General features: G+C 35.3%; 1 protein-coding gene across 3 annotated transcripts; it reads left to right on the forward strand.

The window, feature by feature from the left end:
• The first annotated feature begins 4,694 nt into the window (after window positions 1-4,694).
• On the forward strand, window positions 4,695-16,248 carry LOC140887091 (uncharacterized). Of its 3 annotated transcripts, XM_073294123.1 has the most exons (21): window positions 4,698-5,676; window positions 7,170-7,241; window positions 7,328-7,532; window positions 7,611-7,707; window positions 8,252-8,347; window positions 8,446-8,535; window positions 8,657-8,794; window positions 8,882-8,971; window positions 9,078-9,159; window positions 9,281-9,340; window positions 9,418-9,470; window positions 9,572-9,738; window positions 10,345-10,558; window positions 10,688-10,745; window positions 10,837-10,893; window positions 11,014-11,259; window positions 13,774-13,838; window positions 13,955-14,011; window positions 14,101-14,194; window positions 15,531-15,671; window positions 15,769-16,248. In XM_073294123.1, the coding sequence occupies exons 1-21, from the start codon at window positions 4,969-4,971 to the stop codon at window positions 15,895-15,897; spliced, it is 2,919 nt and encodes a 972-aa protein (XP_073150224.1). In that variant the 5' UTR covers window positions 4,698-4,968; the 3' UTR covers window positions 15,898-16,248. The 3 variants fall into 3 exon arrangements, 2 of the variants coding, with proteins under 2 accessions (XP_073150224.1, XP_073150225.1); XM_073294124.1 differs by lacking the exon at window positions 8,252-8,347; XR_012151749.1 differs by lacking the exons at window positions 15,531-15,671; window positions 15,769-16,248 and having other exon boundaries at window positions 4,695-5,676; window positions 13,774-13,872; window positions 14,101-14,179.
• The last annotated feature ends 3,180 nt before the right edge of the window (window positions 16,249-19,428 follow it).

Consider the following 19,428-nt stretch of genomic DNA (forward strand, 5'->3'; position numbering starts at 1 on the left):
TCCCAAAAAGAATTCAGACATCGAAGAATAACATACAACTGCTAGGTACCAACATCTGCTATACGATTCTCAAAAGCTCTGAAAGGTCAGTATAATTCTCATTCCAAAAAGGGTAAGAAATAAACGATAAGAATTCCTAGTCTCAACTAATTCTTCTGAAAGATCCGGTTAATAGAATTTACCAACACTACTGGAGCATTCGACAATTCAAGCGATTCAACCAAAGTTAAGGAGCACGATTAACATTAAACAGATTTTTCAATAAGAAGGCAAGAGACTCACCAAAATATAACATTCAATAAGAGTAGGAAAACCAAATCGAACGTTTACCTGATAAGTCATTCTCGGGTGCAGCCTGAGTCTACGGATCCTCAGACGGAGCAAAAACTTGTGCCTGCTGTCTGGGAGGTTGGTTCGCGTACTGATTAAATTCCTGTCTATTCTGTTGCTGAGGTTGGAAAGAGTGGACATTAGGTACTTGCTGCTGAGGCTGAGCTGACTGTCTCGAAGAACTTCCACTTTGTGCTTGCTCAGGGACACGCTGAGGACACATTCTTGCAAAGTGCCCCACCTGGTTATAGATATGACAGCTTCCAAAAATACCTCTACATTGATCACTGGAATGACGAACTCCGCAATTGGAACAAGACATGCCTGACTGACTCGAACTCTGTTCCAATCCAAACTTCCTCGAGCCACTAGAGCTCGAAGAACTGGTTTCGTGCTTCTTAAACTGCTTCCCCTTCGGGAGGTAGTAATCCTTCCTATTACCTCCACTGCTACCACCTTCAGAACTCGGTGGTTGATTCTGAATTTGAAAAGATTGATTCTGGTAATGGAACGGTTGGTTCTGATTTTGAGAAGATTGTGCCTGAAACTTTCCTTGCTGCTTCTGAGGCACAAACTGATTTCCTCTCTGTCTCCACAGACCTGCTTCAGCTCCTTTTGTGTGATTCGTGGCATCCGCAAAATTATCTGGCCTAGCAGTGTTTACCAACATGAAGATATCCGGGTTCAAACCATTAATGAACTGATCAGCTTTTGCTTCTTCGTTGTCGGCAATGTGCGGTGCAAATCTCAGCAAACTATCAAACTTGGCCACATACTCCTCAATATTCAAATTCCCCTACTTCAAATTTGCAAACTCGGCTCCCTTGTCCTTTCGGTACGAAACTGGGAAAAACCGTTTATAAAACTCAGACTTAAACAGATTCCAGTTAATAGCTGTACCTCGGTTCTCCAAGGACCTCTTCGTCGTGATCCACCAGTTCTTAGCCACACCACGAAGCTGATGAATGACTAACCTAGTTCGGCGGTCGTCGGAGTAATCAAGGGAATCGAACAACTGATCAATGTCGTCCAACCAGTTCTCACTGTCAACTGGATTCTCTGTACCCAACAACAACGGTGGATTAAACGACTGGAACCTCTTCAGCAAGGTTTCCATCGGCGTCGTCGTAGCATCCATCTGAACAGTTTCGGTACTAGCTTGCTCATTCGGTGGAGTAACTGGTGGTGGGTTCCTGTTAATAACTCGTCGAGGACCCATCTGATAATCAAAGGTTAGGACACAAGATATCTCAATCGTTGCAATTCGATGTCCTTGCAATCTCTCAAAATTCCGGATACAGGTGAATTACAGTTCATATCTCAAATAATTCATGCTTTATAAATTAAATTACATAGTCATGTAATTCAAATAATTCTTAATTAATAAAACATGCTCGCATGGTATTTAAACAAATCAATTTAAATAACTCAATCACATGCGAGAATTCAATTAATGCGGACTCGATCTACCCCGCTCACTTCTAAATTCAGTCCAAGAATCTTATCGCTCTGATACCACTTAATGTGAGACCTCATTTCTATACAACTAATCTTGGAGTAAACAACAATTAAACATACTAGAAAACAAGAATCGAAGCGATCAAAATTTTTTTTTTAAAAAAAAACGACCGCGCGCCCGCGCTCTCAGAACGCGCGCCCGCGCCCTTACCTCGCCAAAAGGCAGCGCGCCCATGCCAATATCCGCGCGCCCATGCCGTCCTCTCGCCCAGAAATCCAAGGCACCGAAAAGAAATCCAACCAAACCTAAACATTTGCATTTAAAGTATCTGACAAGCCAATAACAATACAAGAAATGTTTAGGGAAGAAAAACATTCGATTCAATAGTACCTACATCGATTCTTGCTTACAATACAAAACGAGAAGTTCGAATGACAAAACATGTTCGCAAAACATAAACTAGATTGACATGCTGATTCGACTTCTAAACGAGTCTCACTTCTATATCTTGCTCTTGACGCTAACCAGGTCTACTCTAACTTGGCCCTGCCCCTCCTATTGCCAAGTACACATACAAAATAAAGCAACAGCCGGATAAACCGGTGAGAATGATATTCCCAGTAAAAGAGACAATCATGCATATCAAATAATATATCAAAACATGATACATATATATACAAGACAAGCAATTCCAAAAAATCATCTAAAAACTTAATTCAAATGCATAATGCAATGCATGTCTTTAAATGTGGGATTATCAAGTCCGGATAATCAAGAAATTGTTGCTTTTGCTTTTGGGGATCCCGAGGATGAGATCACGTAAACAACTCACCGACTCTCCCGATCGAGGTGGTGCTACGTATCTCCATCCTCTAGACTTTGGTGCGACTATAAGGAGTATGCTAGCACTAGGTGAAACGGCTACACCCAGGCCACTCACAATATAGCCCCCAAAACTTCTAACATAAAAGGGCCGTCCTGCCCGATAAAATCAAGGATTCTTAGCTCAAGATGAATGCAATGCAAACATAACTCAATCAACTAACTTCGAGTAAAAACAAATAACATGCAAGTATGTGATTCCTCGAAACACTCGAATCAAGTCGGATTCGAGTCACATGTTCCATTCCAGTCTAAGTCATCTTATACCTCTTTCAAACGTCGATGCTCGAACCTGGAAACAACAACAATTCCTCAATCAAGATTCAATCAAACTTCCTCAATCGATAATAAGAAATCGATACTATATCGGCTACAATCTTCAAAGCGATACAACTCTTGTAATCTCGCAACTCAACGGCCTTCAAACGAATCTGTCAAAAGAAGTAATAAAGGCTCGAGATCAAAATACAACTCAATCAAAGATTTGGCTCAAACACTACAAACCGATTGACAATCCAAAACTCAAATCGGCGGCATAACGACTGTATTCTGATCAAATCGGAAACGCAGACAACATAATATCAATCCAAACAACTCTTATCAATCAACATTCAACCATAACAATCCAATTCCAACAAATCATAAAAACTCAACTTTCGAAAATCCCTTCAAAAATCATAACAAATCCGAACGACGCTCTATTTCGAAACCGACAGATAATAAACGATCAGAACTCTGCCAAGAACAACATACTAGCAACTCAATCGATTATAACGACATCCCAAAAACGAAACGTATCTGATCGGAGAAATACTTATGGTAGAACGAAGCTCTCTTAGCCGTGATCGCTAATCTGTCTTCAGAAATTAATTTCAACGGACGGATCGAGTTCGGAAAGAAATCTGAAAGCTTGAAGGACACGTTGGGCGCCTTCAATGGAGGGAGAAACATTAGAGGAAAAGAATGAATGAAGGAGAAAGAGTCAACCAAGCTTAAATATCTATTTAAGTCCAAAATTGCATTTTAGTCCCTAAAAAATCCGAAATTTGCAAAAAGGACCCTGATCAAAATCAAGTCGGCTCTTGAACTATGAAATCTCCGATTATCTCAAATAAAGTCAATTAAAATAAAATCGGGGCGTTACACATCTGCTTTAGTCCTTTCTCCCTCCCTAGTTCGAATGGGTTTAAAGAGCTAATTTTGTGGGTTGTTATTGCACACAAAAACAAAGTGAATGGAGTCAATGATTGCTGCATCAAAAAGCAAAGTGAATAACGTCGACGGTTGCTAGGCAAAAAATAGAAACGACAACGACGCAGAGCGTTTTGGCTTATACCCTTCCCTTGCCCGTACCGTGAACCCTACTGGTCCAATCCAGATTAAACTCGTTGAACCCGCCAGAAATTATATGATTTTAAATTTATTTAAAAAAATTTGAAAACTAACAAAAAATTATTAAATTTAATTTCAAATTTATATTGATAATATTTAGAACACAATAAATATAGGGCATTGTCGACCAAACAGTAGATTCCCAGGTGCAAATATACTCCACTTCATCATAGGACATACCAAGACACGCGTGGGATGAGATCTCCTTCGGGATCAACTGTTTTAAAACAAAATTTTAATGTTTGTGAATTCGAATTCGAATCCAAATATGAATATTTATTAATGATTGTGATATAACTCAGATTCATTCAAAAAGACCTTTGAAATCTATTATCAAATCACGTAAATCCAACCATTCAAAATTTTCTAATATAACATCATAAATTTTTTTATGTAGAGGCTCGAAATGAGTATTTGTTTATTTATTAATTATTAATCAAAGGAAGAAAGTGCAAAATGAAATGTCTTCTAGGGTTTACTTTGTATAACTGTGTGGGAGAAGATTTCAACGAATTTGTATAGCGATTCTTTCTATATGCGATTTTAGTTCAAATTGGCCAGACCTGAGACCAGTTATAAAATTCGAAAGAAATAAAACGTGTTTGGAAACTTCGCACGATTCTTTCCGAAACGCGATTTTAGTTCAGATTGGAGAGAACTGGACTGCAAGTTTACCAAGGTAGTCCGCAGCAGAAAATGAAACCCGCAGTTTATTAGATTAGCAGTTTTCAGAGATTCTCACTCACACCTTCGATCTTTTTATCTTTTGCTGCTTGATTTTGAATCCTTTTACCTCTTCGATGCATGCTACTGTGCTCGAATTCTGAGGTGGATCGGTTCCTTAATCCTGTCTTTTTCATCTGTTGTTGTGTTCACTCGCGCAGCATCAGTGGATTCGAAGAATCATGGAAAAGGAAGATAAAACAGTGATAAATCCAGAATTAGGGTTGAAGATTGAGAGTTCAGTTCAGATTAATGGGGCCGAGTTTGGATCCGATTACCCGAGCCGGTCTGAATCGGTCGGGTCGGATTGTATGGATAAAGGCTACGTCCCTAGGGTTCGGCCTAGTGAGGCGAATGGGTTCGCTGTATATACGAGGAGTAAGAGGTTCAAGAGTGAAAGCGGGAGCGGAATTCGGTGTTTTGGTGAAGTGAGGGCTAATTTTGGAATTTGTAGCAAAGGTGCCGAGGCCGTGGTTTCTAATGGTGAAGTTGTAGAAAATGGTGGTGATGCGGTGTATGCGGGTGGAAATGAGGGTGATTTTGGTGATTCTGGCTATGTAGATGGTGAAATGGTGGAGGTTGAAGTGAAAGAGGAGCCAATGTTGGTGGCTGCTGCTGCGGCGAGGAGCAATGGAACAAGAAGGTCTACGAGGTCGATAATTAAGGACGAGAAATTGGAGAGTGAGGTTCCTAGGGATTTACAAGATGCAATCTCTTTGGAAGTGGAGGGATTGGAGAGTGAGGAGTCGACTGGGATGGCTAGTCCGAATGCGAGGAATATGGGGATGTCTAAGAAAATTGCGATGAAAGGGAGGCCCACGACAGTGAAGGAGCTTTTTGAGACTGGATTGCTGGAAGGGTATCCAGTTTTCTACAATGGCGGCAAGAGGGTATTCTTCTCTGTAACCATTTTGGGCTAATAATTATTCAAGTGACTTTTCTTTAAATTTTTGAAGTAGTTATTGTTACTGTTTCCAGCGATGGCCTTTAATTTACTCACCGGAGTTGACTCTTTCATTAAATTCGTTATACTTACAGAATTTTAGTAACTTGTTATTCCACTGGTCCCATTTGTAGTTCCTTTTGGGAAGGAGGAGTAATAACGTGTGCTCACTGGATGTCAGGTGGGGGAGATAAGTAGAACCGGAGGTTCATGGGTGGAGCTGGATTCTGTTGTGACTTGTGTACAATCTTTTCTCCTTAGAAGGAGAAATATCATTCCTCCTTCCAGTTAAACATTAGAATAGATCATAATTGCACAGATAGGATGCACAATTTTTTTTAGAATTTCTCCTTGGAGTGGCAAGTATAGTTTCTTAGTAATTCTTAAATGCAACTGAAATCTATCGATAGACGATGCAATTGCATGTCAAAGGTAGATATGTACGCACTCTAGCAGCCACTTAACTTATTCCACGAAGACAAACCGACTAAGAAGGATTTCCTGATTCTTTTGCGGAATAGAATCAGTCACACAAATTGATCTTGTTATGATTGTTTGGGTATGTCAGTTCAGATACACTAAAAATAAAAGGACAAAAAGAATAAAATTAATCTTTTTTTTGCAATGTTCTATCCTTATGAATGACCTATCTTCAACTTGTACTCTTAAGTTATATTTTCATGACTAGGGAGGTGATGCGATTTGACCTATTTAATGCAAGAATGCATCTCAGATAAATGATTTTTTTCAAAGTTCCCCCTTGAAAATTTAAAATCCAAGAAGATGGCTAAGGAAAACGATAGAGTTCAACCTACCTTAAGTGTATTATACTAACTGCCGATCTAATGATTCAATGATATGCCACATCAGCTCACAACATTAATTATACACATGATATAGATTATTAGATCCATGATTTGAGCACTATCCTAAAGGTAGGATCTCATTAACGAAGGAAAACAAACGTTTTCTCTCTCTCTCTCTCTCTCAAATATTTTTAAAAAAATTGTCCATCACGTCATTGTCATATTATTTGAATTAAGTGATTGCAATTGCTCTAATCATCGATGCCATGTACCATGTATTCGGAATGCCGAGGGTTATATATTAGTGAGGATAATTAACTTACATGCTGGCTGGAAAATGTCATGAAAATTTGATGAAAATGATTCTTATATGTTTGTTCTCTCACAAGGTTTATGATGAAAATAGCAGATGAGCATTTCACATGCTAGTCCAACTCTTGAAAACTTGATTTGACTGAGATGCATGAATACTCACATGAACTTGTATTGTGTCCGGAATTGAAACTTTCTTGAATTGTAAAGATTTTAGATGTGAGTCATGTGACTTTATAATGAGATTTCAAATTGAAGATATTGATTCTCGCCCAAAGGTATTTCCTGCTTTTCACATCTGATTGGAAGTATCATTTTATAGGGATTCCCATTACGTGGTAGCATAAAAGATACTGGAATCTTGTGTTCGTGCAGTTTGTGCAAGGGAGTTAGGGTAAGGACTTAAATTTCTTGATCAAGTCCAATTCTCTTATTTTGCTTATGAGCCATATGAATTCAAAAGATATTTTTACATTATAGGTAGTTCCACCATGTCAGTTTGAGATCCATGCATGTAAATCATACCGGCGAGCCTCACAGTATATATGCTTAGAGAATGGGAAAAGCCTCCTTGATGTTGTCAAAGAATGCCGAAAGTCATCTGTAAAGACATTAGAAGAGGCGATTCATAAATTCGTAGGCCCTATGCCTGTGAAGGAATCTGTTATTTGCATGAATTGCCGGGGTGTGTATAAATTTGTTTCTGCAATATGTTGGTTTCTGTTATACTTTGAAGAAAAGATTGATGTTCTTTGGTTTTTAGGGCCATTTCTTGCAACTGTTTCTGCGGTGGAACCAGTTTGTGATTCTTGCATGATTATTGAGAATTCTGAAGTCGATGCAGAATGTACAAAATCTAGGTACTCTCTGCCAACAATAAAGTCTCTTTTTTCCATTGGCTGATAACATTCTACCTGACTCTAATCATTTTGAGACTTTTGAAATGTTATGTCGCAAGATGTGTAATGCTAGGAAGACCATAAAGTTGAATCACTTTAAGAAATAGTTGTTGAATGACATTAAAGATTTCCAGATTTTGAAAATGAGGTTCGAATGGTAAAATGAAAACAACGCAGATGACTTGTGGGAATGAATTAGGATGTCTGAAGTTGTAAATTTTAATGTGAAACTTGATATTCAACTAACTTTCAGACTCTCAAAAAACTCTATACTTACCTCTTGTCTGCTTTAATGTTGGGAAGTTAATGTATGAAAGCTCCTAAATTTAAGCAGTAAATGCATCTGTAATTCTGTATCACAGTGTGCCATTTGAGTTTTTGTTTTTAGCTTCATTAGTTGTATTATACACAATAAATCATTGAATTTGATGAACTCAAGTTTTATAATCTTAAAGCTAGGTACTTCTCGTAATATTTAACTGAATCATTGCCTTGGTACTTCCAGGCCTTTGGAGCCACTTTTAGGCCTGACAGTGTCTGACAATGGTAACGTGCATAACACTCCCAAAAATAAGAGTAGTCGAGGAAGAAACAGAAAAAAGTATATATCATCTTTTGGTCTTAGTCCTCAATTCTTTCCTTTGCTGCTTTTCAGAGAGAATGTACAGGTGAACTCGTTCCATTTATTTTCCCTTACAGGCATTTAGAGTCGGCGTTTAATACAAAATCTCCACGAAGATCCTCATTGCAGATTTCAACAAGAAGGGGCCAGCAGAAGACCATGAAAATGTGGGTATTTTTCTCTCTTTTAAGTCGATTGACGTTTATTTTTGTTTCTGGCACTTGAGTTATTTATTTTTTTTGATCCCAAACTTTTCCTACCTTTTGATTTCTTTCCGCTCGGGTCAAGTCGTCAGCAACCAGTCCCAAAGTTTTCTGGAAGTGCTTTGGCTAGCCATTCGAAGTCACCTTCTGATTTACGTGCTAATGGAAGTGATTCCCTGCAAGGATCCATGAGGAACAACAGTACGAGAAAGATCTTAAAGAAGTTGGTGGTTATAACTATTCTTTGCATGTCTTGATCTTGATTTGTTGTACTAAATTATCTATTTAACTGTTCTGTTGTGGCTTATAGGTTTTCAAGTACATCCAAGCACTTAAAAAGTGGATCTGCAGACACATCCATGAAATCAAAGAGTTCATCAAAATCAAAAATTACTAAAAAGTCTGTACTTTTAGCTGTCGAGTTTTGTGAATCATATAGAAACCTGATTGTCTTATTTATACTTCATCAACATGCCATATTAGAAAATATTCATGGGTTTTCGCAGAGATCAAAAAATGCATAGAATGGTCTTTGAAGATGGTGGATTACCAGATGGAACTGAAGTTGCTTATTATTCTAATGGCAAGGTGGTTCAGATAAATGCTTCAGTGTTATTTGCTTACACCCACTCACCCACGTTATGTATGATGTATTTATCTATTTATTAGATTATTTCAACATTGTAATCACCTGCCTGTCTGTTTGTAGAAATTGCGTGATGGCTATAAAATGGGATCGGGTATAATGTGTCGATGCTGCAGCACTCTGGTACTTGTGTTATTGTTGTGTTTGAAATGCTCCAAATTTTGCCAGATGTACTATTTCTTTTTACCTACTTTGAGCAGGTTAGTCCATCTCAGTTTGAAGCTCATGCTGGTCGTGCCTCCCGCCGGAAACCGTATGTGGTCTCTGATTTTTTTTTCTGTGCAATGCCAGCTTTCTGAATTAACATTTAGCTGTTTCCATTTAATTTCCTTACGCCTTCTAGTTTTTCTGTAGCTATATGTATATCTACACTTCTAATGGGGTGTCCCTCCATGAATTTGCTGTCTCCCTTTTGAAAGGGCGCAAGTTATCTGCAAAAGACAATGATGACTTGTGCATCATTTGTGCAGATGGTGGGAAACTTGTGCTCTGTGATGGGTGTCCCAGGGCCTTCCACAAAGGTGAAATTAAGATTTATGATGCACATCTGTTGATGTTATTTTTTTTTCTTTCAAATATTTACTTGAAGAATCATGCCTTTCTCTGTGATTTGAAAATTTTGTTTGTCACGTTTTTCGAATGTATGTATTTATGTACGTGTTTGTGTTAAATTTGGGTGGCATGCGATATTTTCTATTTTAAGCGGACTTTTTAAGCAACTCTTCATTGTCTGAACGTAGCAATTTTTACTTCTATTTAAATTTTTTAAATTTTAAGCTCTGTTTGCTGAATGTTCTTGATATATGGGATTGCATGGTACACATCCTGTAGACTGTATGTCTATCATATTAGCGCAACCCTTCTTCGATGTCCATTTATTTTAAATCCTATGTGGCTCCATGATAGGTGAACTTAATCTGTGAACACCAACTGGAGATCTTTGTGCGACACTTTGATGGAAAAAATTATGAACCTTGTTCCTTGATTTACTTGCTTCTGGTTGATGCGGCATTTCTCAAAATGATTCTTGGTTGTCTTTCGAAATTCTCTTGATGATTGTACTTGTAGAGATTTGCAATGTTCATACAGAGTTTATGTCTAACCATCATCTTTATCTTGCGATGCAGAATGCGCCTCCTTGTTGAGTATTCCTCGTGGCAAATGGTTCTGCACCTATTGCCAGAACAAGTTCCAAAAAGAAAGGTTTGTTGAGCACAATTCCAATGCTGTTGCGGCTGGAAGAGTCATTGGTATTGATCCCATTGAGCAGATAACAAATCGGTGCATTCGCATTGTCAAAAACCCAGAAGAAGCTGAATTGATAGCCTGTGTTATCTGCAGGTACACACCTGACACATATATAGAGCAGTTTCATTGATTCTTATATTTTCATTGCGGATTTCCCTGACGTTAGATAGTCATTGTAGTTGATATTGTTTTTATTGATTTATGAAGTTGCTATGTTTGCAGAGGCTATGATTTTAGTAAATCTGGTTTTGGTCCGCGTACTGTTTTGCTCTGTGATCAGGTATATTTCTTACTGTTTTTACCCTTGTTGTTTTACTCTGTTATATTGTATGGTTGTACCATACCCTCAAAAATAATTTGGTATTTCCCAGTGTGAAAAGGAATATCATGTTGGCTGTTTGAAAAAATGCAAGATGGCTGATCTAAAGGTGCACACATTCTCATTCTTTAGAAGGATGAGATAATTCAGATTTAATCTTGAGCAATTGCGTTTTTGTTCCTACACTCTTGTATCTTTTTCTCTGAATTTGTAAACATCTGTTGTGAAGGAGCTTCCAAAAGAAAAATGGTTCTGTTCTTTGAATTGCAAGAGAATGTATTCTGCACTCCAGGATTTGCTGAATGCTGGGGCTGAAAAGATCCCGGACTCTTCTCTGAATATTGTAAGGAAGAAGTATATTGAAAAGAATCCAGTTGCTGAAGTTGATCTTGATATGAGATGGAGGCTTTTGAATGGAAAAATTACTTCTCGGGAAACCAGGGTGTTGCTTTCGCAGGCTGTAGCTATATTTCACGTAAGAACTGTTGCATCATATTTACCTTTCATTTTCACGGTTAATAAGATTGAGTTTGGTCAATGGCAAGATCTGAGAAATACTTGCAAAGCTAGATGATGCACAATGTTTAGAGTTGAGTGTAAAATATTTGTTACCTGGTGGGTAATTTTAAGTCACCGAACTATGAAAAAATGGATATCAAGATGGCTGAGATTTGTTTTTTAGTGCACCTGAGAGTGAATCTTGGAATTTGAAAAGTGGGAGAAACAAGGTTGTTGGTTAGTTGCTTTCTCCATGTGTAGGACGAATCACAAACTGATTAATTTAGAAGTGTGACTCTAGTTTCCTAGAAATGATTGGATATGTTTTGTTTTGTATTTGTGAAAATTTGTCTGGCACCATGATAATTCAATAATCATTATTTATAAAATAAACAACTGTAACAGAACCTAAACAATTATATGTTCTTCAAAAATTTTCCCCGAATTGTGCGTGAGTGAAGGATCGCTGACCCAGTTCAACACATTCAGCCTTTGCCTTCTGGATTTACTGTAAAAAATAAATTAAGAAGAATTCAATACCAAGCTTTATTATTTTACTAGAAATAGTTAATTTAACTAGTCGAATGAAGTGTGTTGGGAAAAGATCAAGTAGCGGGCTTCTGCGTGGATTAGGATTTATGAATCATAAAGAGTTTGCTATGTTATCGGTTTTAGATATATTCAGAGATTGGAGCTTAATATATTGTTAATATGTCTTGAGTTTTAGGAGCTCAATGTGCGGATATCTTGTCGGCTCTTTGTAATTATTACACGATTTTTATATATAATATATAACACAATCTTGTTTCCTATAAAAATTAAATAAAAAATAAAAAAACTAGTCCTCCTCAGCGCTATGGGTGTACTCACTTTGGAACTGATTTTGGTTCGACCGAGTGAATGTAATGACTTTTGAGTGAACAGTAAAATCCTGATACCAAGGTTTTAGAAAATAAATTTTTTATAGAGAATTTTTAGTTCGACACTGTTTCATGTATAAATAGCTTCTGCTTCCACACTGATAATGACTGAAAACAAAATAATTGGTAGTTTCCAGTTCTTTTCTATTTTGGAGCTTTAAAGTATATTTTTCAACGGCGTGTGCAATTTTTTCATGAAAATAACGATACAGGGAATGACTTTTTCATGTTGTTGTCCCCTGCAAAAACTTTGCAAACCAAAATTATCTTGACCCTAGATTAGATTACGTGCCTTGCTTTAACTTCCAAATGTGAATAAATTTTAATCCTGCTTTACCAAAATAGTGGTCAATTAACTAGATAACATTGTTCCTTGGACATCTGAATCAAACTGTTGGTAATCAGCTCCTAGAACTATTACCAAAATTGCATGCGTTTAACCTTTGTTGCGTGCTTGTGATTCCATTTTATCTAACTTATTTTTTTTTTTGATAAGAAACTATAATATTATTGATAATATGAAATTACTTAGAATACAAACAGTGGACCAGTGGTCCACAAAAGCAAACTAGTTTCCAAAGCAAACAAAGGCAGCTATCAATCTGAATCAAAGCCAATTTCCAATCCCTATACAAGTCTAATATCGCCAAAGATTGAAAATTTGAACCCCTGTGAGCCCAAATGGATACTCTCAATTTGATCTTGTCCCAAAGTTCTTTCACCGCTTCTTCACTGCCTTAAAAAATTCTTCTGTTCCTTTTCAGCCATAACAACCAACACACGCAATGAACCACTATTAACCAAAAGACTCTCCCTCTCTCTCCAAGCCGACCTCCTAAATCAGTAGCATATAAGTCTTTTGTTGAGTTCGGAATTACCCAAGATAATCCCAATTCCTTGAGAGCTAGGTTCCACAAGGAACCAGAAAACGGGCAGTGAATAACCATATGATCCTGAGTCTTTCCCCTCTGTTTGCATAGCACACACCAGCTCGGGCTAAGGGAGATATTCGGGAGCCTCTTTTGAATCAAATCGCAGGTAGGTAATCTTCCCAACGCAGCTGTCCATGAGAAAACCTGAACCTTCGTCGGAATAGGAGCTTTCCAGATTGGGTAGAAAAGAGAGAAGCTAGGGAATCGCTCCTCTGGAAAGAAAGACTCGAAGAAAGACTTTACCGAAAATAAGCCTGAGTTGTTCCACACCCATTTCCTCACATCCTCCGCGCCCTCTACTAAGTTTACCCCGGCTCAAAACTTCCAGCAAGTTACTTAGCTGTCTATTTTATCTAACTTATAATATTGTAGTTTGTTATGTTATAGTCTAAAACAAATAATCTGCTCTCTAAGTTTTATGATTTCCTCTGGCAGTATTTTTTGCGACTGTCACCCCAAAAAAATTATGTGCTGTTAAGCTGATAATTTATATATCTTATTTTGTTTACTTTGATTACTTTATTGATGCTTTAGTTTTACGCTCTTTTTTTTTTTAAATTCATTTTCTGATTCATTAATGTTATTCTGTGGATAAGTTAAGTCTGTATCATTGGATTTGCTTATTAACTTTTGTTCCAGGATTCTTTTGACCCAATTGTGGACTCAGAAACTGGACGAGATTTTATTCCCTCCATGGTTTATGGGTATTGACTAATACTTTTGCCATTTCGCCGCATTGTATGCTTTTCTTATCTATGTTCATATCTTCGCTCTTGTCCTCCCTCTCTGTATTCTTCCTTTCAACCTTTCTACATGACAGGAGGAATATTAGAGGTCAAGACTTCAGTGGAATGTATTGTGCGATATTGACTGTGAAGTAAGCACTGTTACTTTGATTCCTGTAAATTTTCCACCTTATTTCTTTGGATACACTTATGTACCTTGCATATATCATATATGTTGCAGCTCAATAGTTGTATCAGCAGGGATTCTGCGAATTTTCGGACAAGATATAGCTGAACTCCCATTGGCTGCTACACGCAAGGGTAACCATGGCAGGGTAAGTTTTTTTTTACTTCTTTTCATATTACACTTCCAAAGGTTTTCAGCTTATTTATGTTCTTTTGGATTGTCTGAGTTTTGGGAGATTGCTAAAATTAGATCTTTGATTACACATGTATAGATGATGCTTTTCTTGAAGTTTCATTTACATAAATAAAAAAAAAACAATTTCTGCTGTATACCTCCAATAAAGCATTCATTACCAGGTGCCCTTTTATTTTTAATTTTTTCTGTTTGAGTTTCCCAGGTCCTAAATGTACTTCGTTTTAAGGTGAATTCCATTATTACCTGTTAACAATACAGAACAAAAGATTATGCAATATGCTCATGGTGCCATTCTGGAGTGAACTTAGAACAACCCAAGCAGCTGTTCTGTGGTACTGTAACAGCTATACTGCATCTATAGAAGCATCTTTGGTTATCACGCATAAATTTCTGGTATACAATGAACTGACAAGTTTAGACAATGCAGCGCCGTGTGCTTAATTTAATACTTGACATGTCTTTGTAACTGGTGGAACTTGAGAAAAACATTAAAGTGGTGATTATATAGGGTATTTGGTGTCTGGGTGATTGTTGATGGCATAGAAGTTAATTAACTGAAGGCAGATTATTAAAATGCCACTTAGAAACCTGAAAATTGAGAGCAACAACGTTTACCATTTCCATGTGGCTGGTGGTTTTGGACATGATGGTTGTGCAATTTGCCACCTCAGGATATTGTTACTTCTAGTAATTTTGAAATTTATGGTGAGGTGTGGGTGTAAGTGGCGGCTGGAACATGGGAGATTAAAAACCTGGGTATTTAGTGTAAGCATGAGTTACAGCTTTTTTTTTTTACGTGACTGCTAAAATCTCTGATTAAGGTGACTGGACTCAGAAATTTCCAGAGAGATTAAGAACTTGCAAGAGTTAGATGTCTATTTCACTTGGAAGGTATTGGCGCTGCTACAATTTCGCTAATATTGGCGCCATCTACTGAGGATTCTTGCATCTTGGATGCGGCCTGAAATATCTTAACGTTGAGTTTGACCTTATTTCAGATTTTGAATATGGTGTTCATATAGTTCTTTTAATCTCCTGCTGTAGTTTATTTTGATTTTGTGGAGGAAGTTTTACATCCACTATCTTCGCACTTTATCGCCCATGTTAACTCTATTGGCATTTCCCTTGATTGTCGGTGGATGCACACTGTTATTATCTAGATTCTAGTCAAATCTAGGTTTGGTGGCACGAATATGGATTATTAATTTGTTTGTGTCAAGATATACTTCCATCTTTGTCATTATGTTGAAGTATTTATAGCACTTCTCATGAAATTCAAATCTTTCCAGGGATACTTCCAAGTCCTTTACTCATGCATCGAGAAATTACTTGCATTTCTGAATATCAGAAGCTTTGTTCTCCCAGCAACTGACGAAGCGAAATCAATATGGACAGAGAAGTTTGGGTTTAAAAAGATACCAGAAGAACAGGTACACTCTGCCTCTTTTCCTCGTCTCTTTCATAAATAGAAGTGAATGTATTACGGCCAATAATCTTTCTTGGCGTGGTCTTCTTCTACATTTACAGCTTTTGAATTACAAAAAGATCTGTTGGCAAATGGTAACTTTCAAAGGGACATCTATGTTAGAAAAACCAGTTCCAAAATCATGTATTATTGATCAAGACAAAGAAGATTCTGATGCCTCCTTTCAGTGATTAACAAAGCAAAGCCGTTGAAGCCATTTTCTTTTTGGGCTCGATGGGTTGTTGTACATCATTTTTAATTTATATCCATAGCATTAACCAAGTTACTCGAGAGTGTATCAGGAGCTGCGGATGAACTGTGGATGAGTTCTTAGGACCTAGAAAACACCGGGAGAGGCTTTTTATGCCATGGGGGATATGGGAATTGTAAAAATGTCATTATCTGTTAATTCTTGGTGATGTAACCGTAGGTTTCTCCAATTGTTTATTCTCTTTGCTGTGATTTTTAACTGCTTGTAAATAATTCTTAGTGTTTGTCAATTGTGCACATATGATGTATCTGAAGAATCATCTTTCGCTGTATGGGTCCTTGTACTTTTCTCCGTAATGATTTTTCGTTATTTAACCGGTATAGCTAGGTTCTGCCAACATTTTACGCGTAAATGTAGTCTTCTGCTATGTGAAATTTCGCACTCTATTACATCTGCTGGTAATTTTTCGAGCATATCAGTATGTCACAATCTAAATACGTTTTGGTACATCAATTGCATGTTGGTTCGAGTTGCATTCTCCATCTACTGTAGATTTGAACGGACTCGACTGATATGCGGGTCTAGTATATAGCTCCGGTAAGGTTTATATGGGAAAAACTAATAAAATGGTCGATATTAGGCGATGATGGCAAACATCTTGCAAATAGATTACTTGGTAGAATCAAGCATCATAATATCCATTGAATTCCTCACTTCTGAAGTCTAAAAGACCTGGTCAACTGTACGAGATCGTCATAGATATAATGCTCACTTGCTAAAATGGGTATTTTATGTTAGAACACAAAAAATTCTATTAAACGGTCTTACATTTATGATATGGATTTCCTATTCGATCTGATCAATGAAAAAATATAACTCCTTATGTTAAAAATATATATTTTTTGTGTATATGAGCCATGTTGATCCGATTGTTTATAAATTTGTGATACTCTTTCACATAAGAGTTTGGGGTGACGTTAACTCCTAGTTGTGGTTATCTATCATGAAAATTTAAATTATGTTGTATTATACTATCTCTATTGTCTAATTATTCAATGGTGCTAAAATTTAACCAGCAAAATAAAAGTATAAACAATGTTCCAACTGTTGAAGCAGTTAACAATGGCCAAAAAATAAAAGATATCGACCACACCTCATTTTAAGTAAATATTTTTAGGGCGAGTTTCATGTGAGACGGTCTTACGGATTTATATCCATGAGATCGGCCGATCCAACTCATATCTACAATGAAAAATAATATTTTTGGCAGAAAAAATAATATTTTTTATGAGTTATGTCAGATAGGAAACTCATCTCACAGAATCGTGTCGGAGGACTCATTTTATGGTACTAGTAAAAAGAACGTGCGTCGCACGTGAGTACACATAATCAATTTATAATTTGTGGGTCATATCACTCAAAGTTATAATCATTTTTTAAGAATTTATTTCCTGAAATTAAAATCCATCTCCTTAATATATATATATATATATATATATATATATATATATATATATATATGATAATATTTTAGTTTGATTAAAAATAATTTAAAATTTCCTACAAAATATAGGTGTTACCTAAATTTCATAAATTTAGTCATAATAATATGTAAGATGATGTTTCTATCCGTATATTTTTTAAAACACATTTTTTATAGTTGTAAATATGAATCAAGATTTAGAAATAGTTCTTTTCTAGAATTCAAAAATCATGTTCATTTTTTTAAGCTATTCAAAAAATTTTAACTTTAATTTTAATTTTATTATTAATTGTGTATCTCAAATTAATTTGAATGTTCAAATCATACTACGACTGATAAACAACTTCAATATTCAAATTTTGTCCTTTTCATCGTAACCACTTGGACATCCGATCCATTCCTCTGTTTTATTATGTGTCTTCTTCTTTGAGTAAACGCAGTTAGTTTCTCGTCATCTTCTATATCAATGAATTCATATGCTGGTTGTTCCGATATTTGCTATCTTATTTTTTATTTATAAATTTTGGTGAATCTTTCTTTTTTTTTCTTCGGTGTCATTTGCTCTTTTGACGTTTTAGCTAGTTTCGAAGATTTTTTGCCATAGTATTTGCAATCCTTCCATGACAATACAGAGAGAGGCTTCTTCTTTAATTTTTACTAAGTTATTTATCCATCTTGACAAAAAATATATGCTTTTTCATGATTTGGTAGTCAAGTACTCGTTATTTTTTCTTCGTCTTGATGATCTTATTATCATATATTTTCAATGTATTTTATATCATGTAATTTACAATCATGTATCAATTTTGAAATGAGAAAAAAAATATTTTATATAAAAGTAAATACATACGACGATATAAATGTAAAAGTCAAATATTGGCTAGGACATAATTTTTATATAAATAAATTCAAAATACAAGGCTTACTAATTTTGAAAAGAGAAACCTTTCAAACAAAAAAAAAATTGAAAGAAGAAAAACAAAAATTTAAAACTTCTGATAACAATTTAAAAAAGATTAGAATTAAAAAATATATTTTTGAAACCTTTATATTTTTGTATAGATACGAAGAAGAACAAAATTTTAAATAATAATTATACAAACTTAATTAATATATAATTATATCAACCTAATATTACTAACTTTTTATTGGCTAATAGCATTGTTTATTATTTTTAGAATTTAATAATTTAAAATATCATTTTATATATAATTACTAATATAATTGACCTAATATTTCATTCACACAATAAAAAAATATCATCTTCATAAATTGCATATCATGAATAAATTTCTATGAAAACAAATTAAATAAAATTGTCATGTTAAGTAACGGGGGTCTTGTCCTAAATTTTATTTTTTATTGATACTTGTTTTTACTATTAAAATATCATTTCTTCTAAACCTGTTTTATGGTTATTGTTATTATTATTTAAACATAACATTGTTTATAATTTTTGGAATTTAATAATTTAAAATATCATTGTATATATAATTACTAATATAATTGATCTAATATTTAATTCACACAATCAAAAAATTATCATCATCATAAATTGCATACCATGAATAAATTTCTATGAAAACAAATTAAATAAAATCGTCATGTTAAGTAACGGTGGTCTTATTCTAAATTTTGTTTTTTTTATTGATACTTATTTTTACTATTAAAATATCATTTCTTCTAAACCCGTTTTATGGTTATTGTTATTTTTATTTAAACATAACATTGTTTATTATTTTAGAATTTAATAATTTAAAATATCATTGTATATATAATTACTAATATAATTGATCTAATATTTAAACATAATTATTTATAATTTGTGGGTCATATCACTCAGAGGTATAATCATTTTTTAGAATTTATTTTCTGAAATTAAAATCCATCTCCTTAATATATAAGATAATATTTTAGTTTGATTAAAAATGAGTTAAAATTTCCTACAAAATATAAGTGTTACCTAAATTTCATAAATTTAGTCCTAATAATACGTATGATGATGTTTTCTATTCGAATATTTTTTAA

The sequence above is a fragment of the Henckelia pumila genome, chromosome 3 (genome assembly GCF_033568475.1).
Source record: "Henckelia pumila isolate YLH828 chromosome 3, ASM3356847v2, whole genome shotgun sequence".
Classification (NCBI taxonomy): domain Eukaryota; kingdom Viridiplantae; phylum Streptophyta; class Magnoliopsida; order Lamiales; family Gesneriaceae; genus Henckelia; species Henckelia pumila.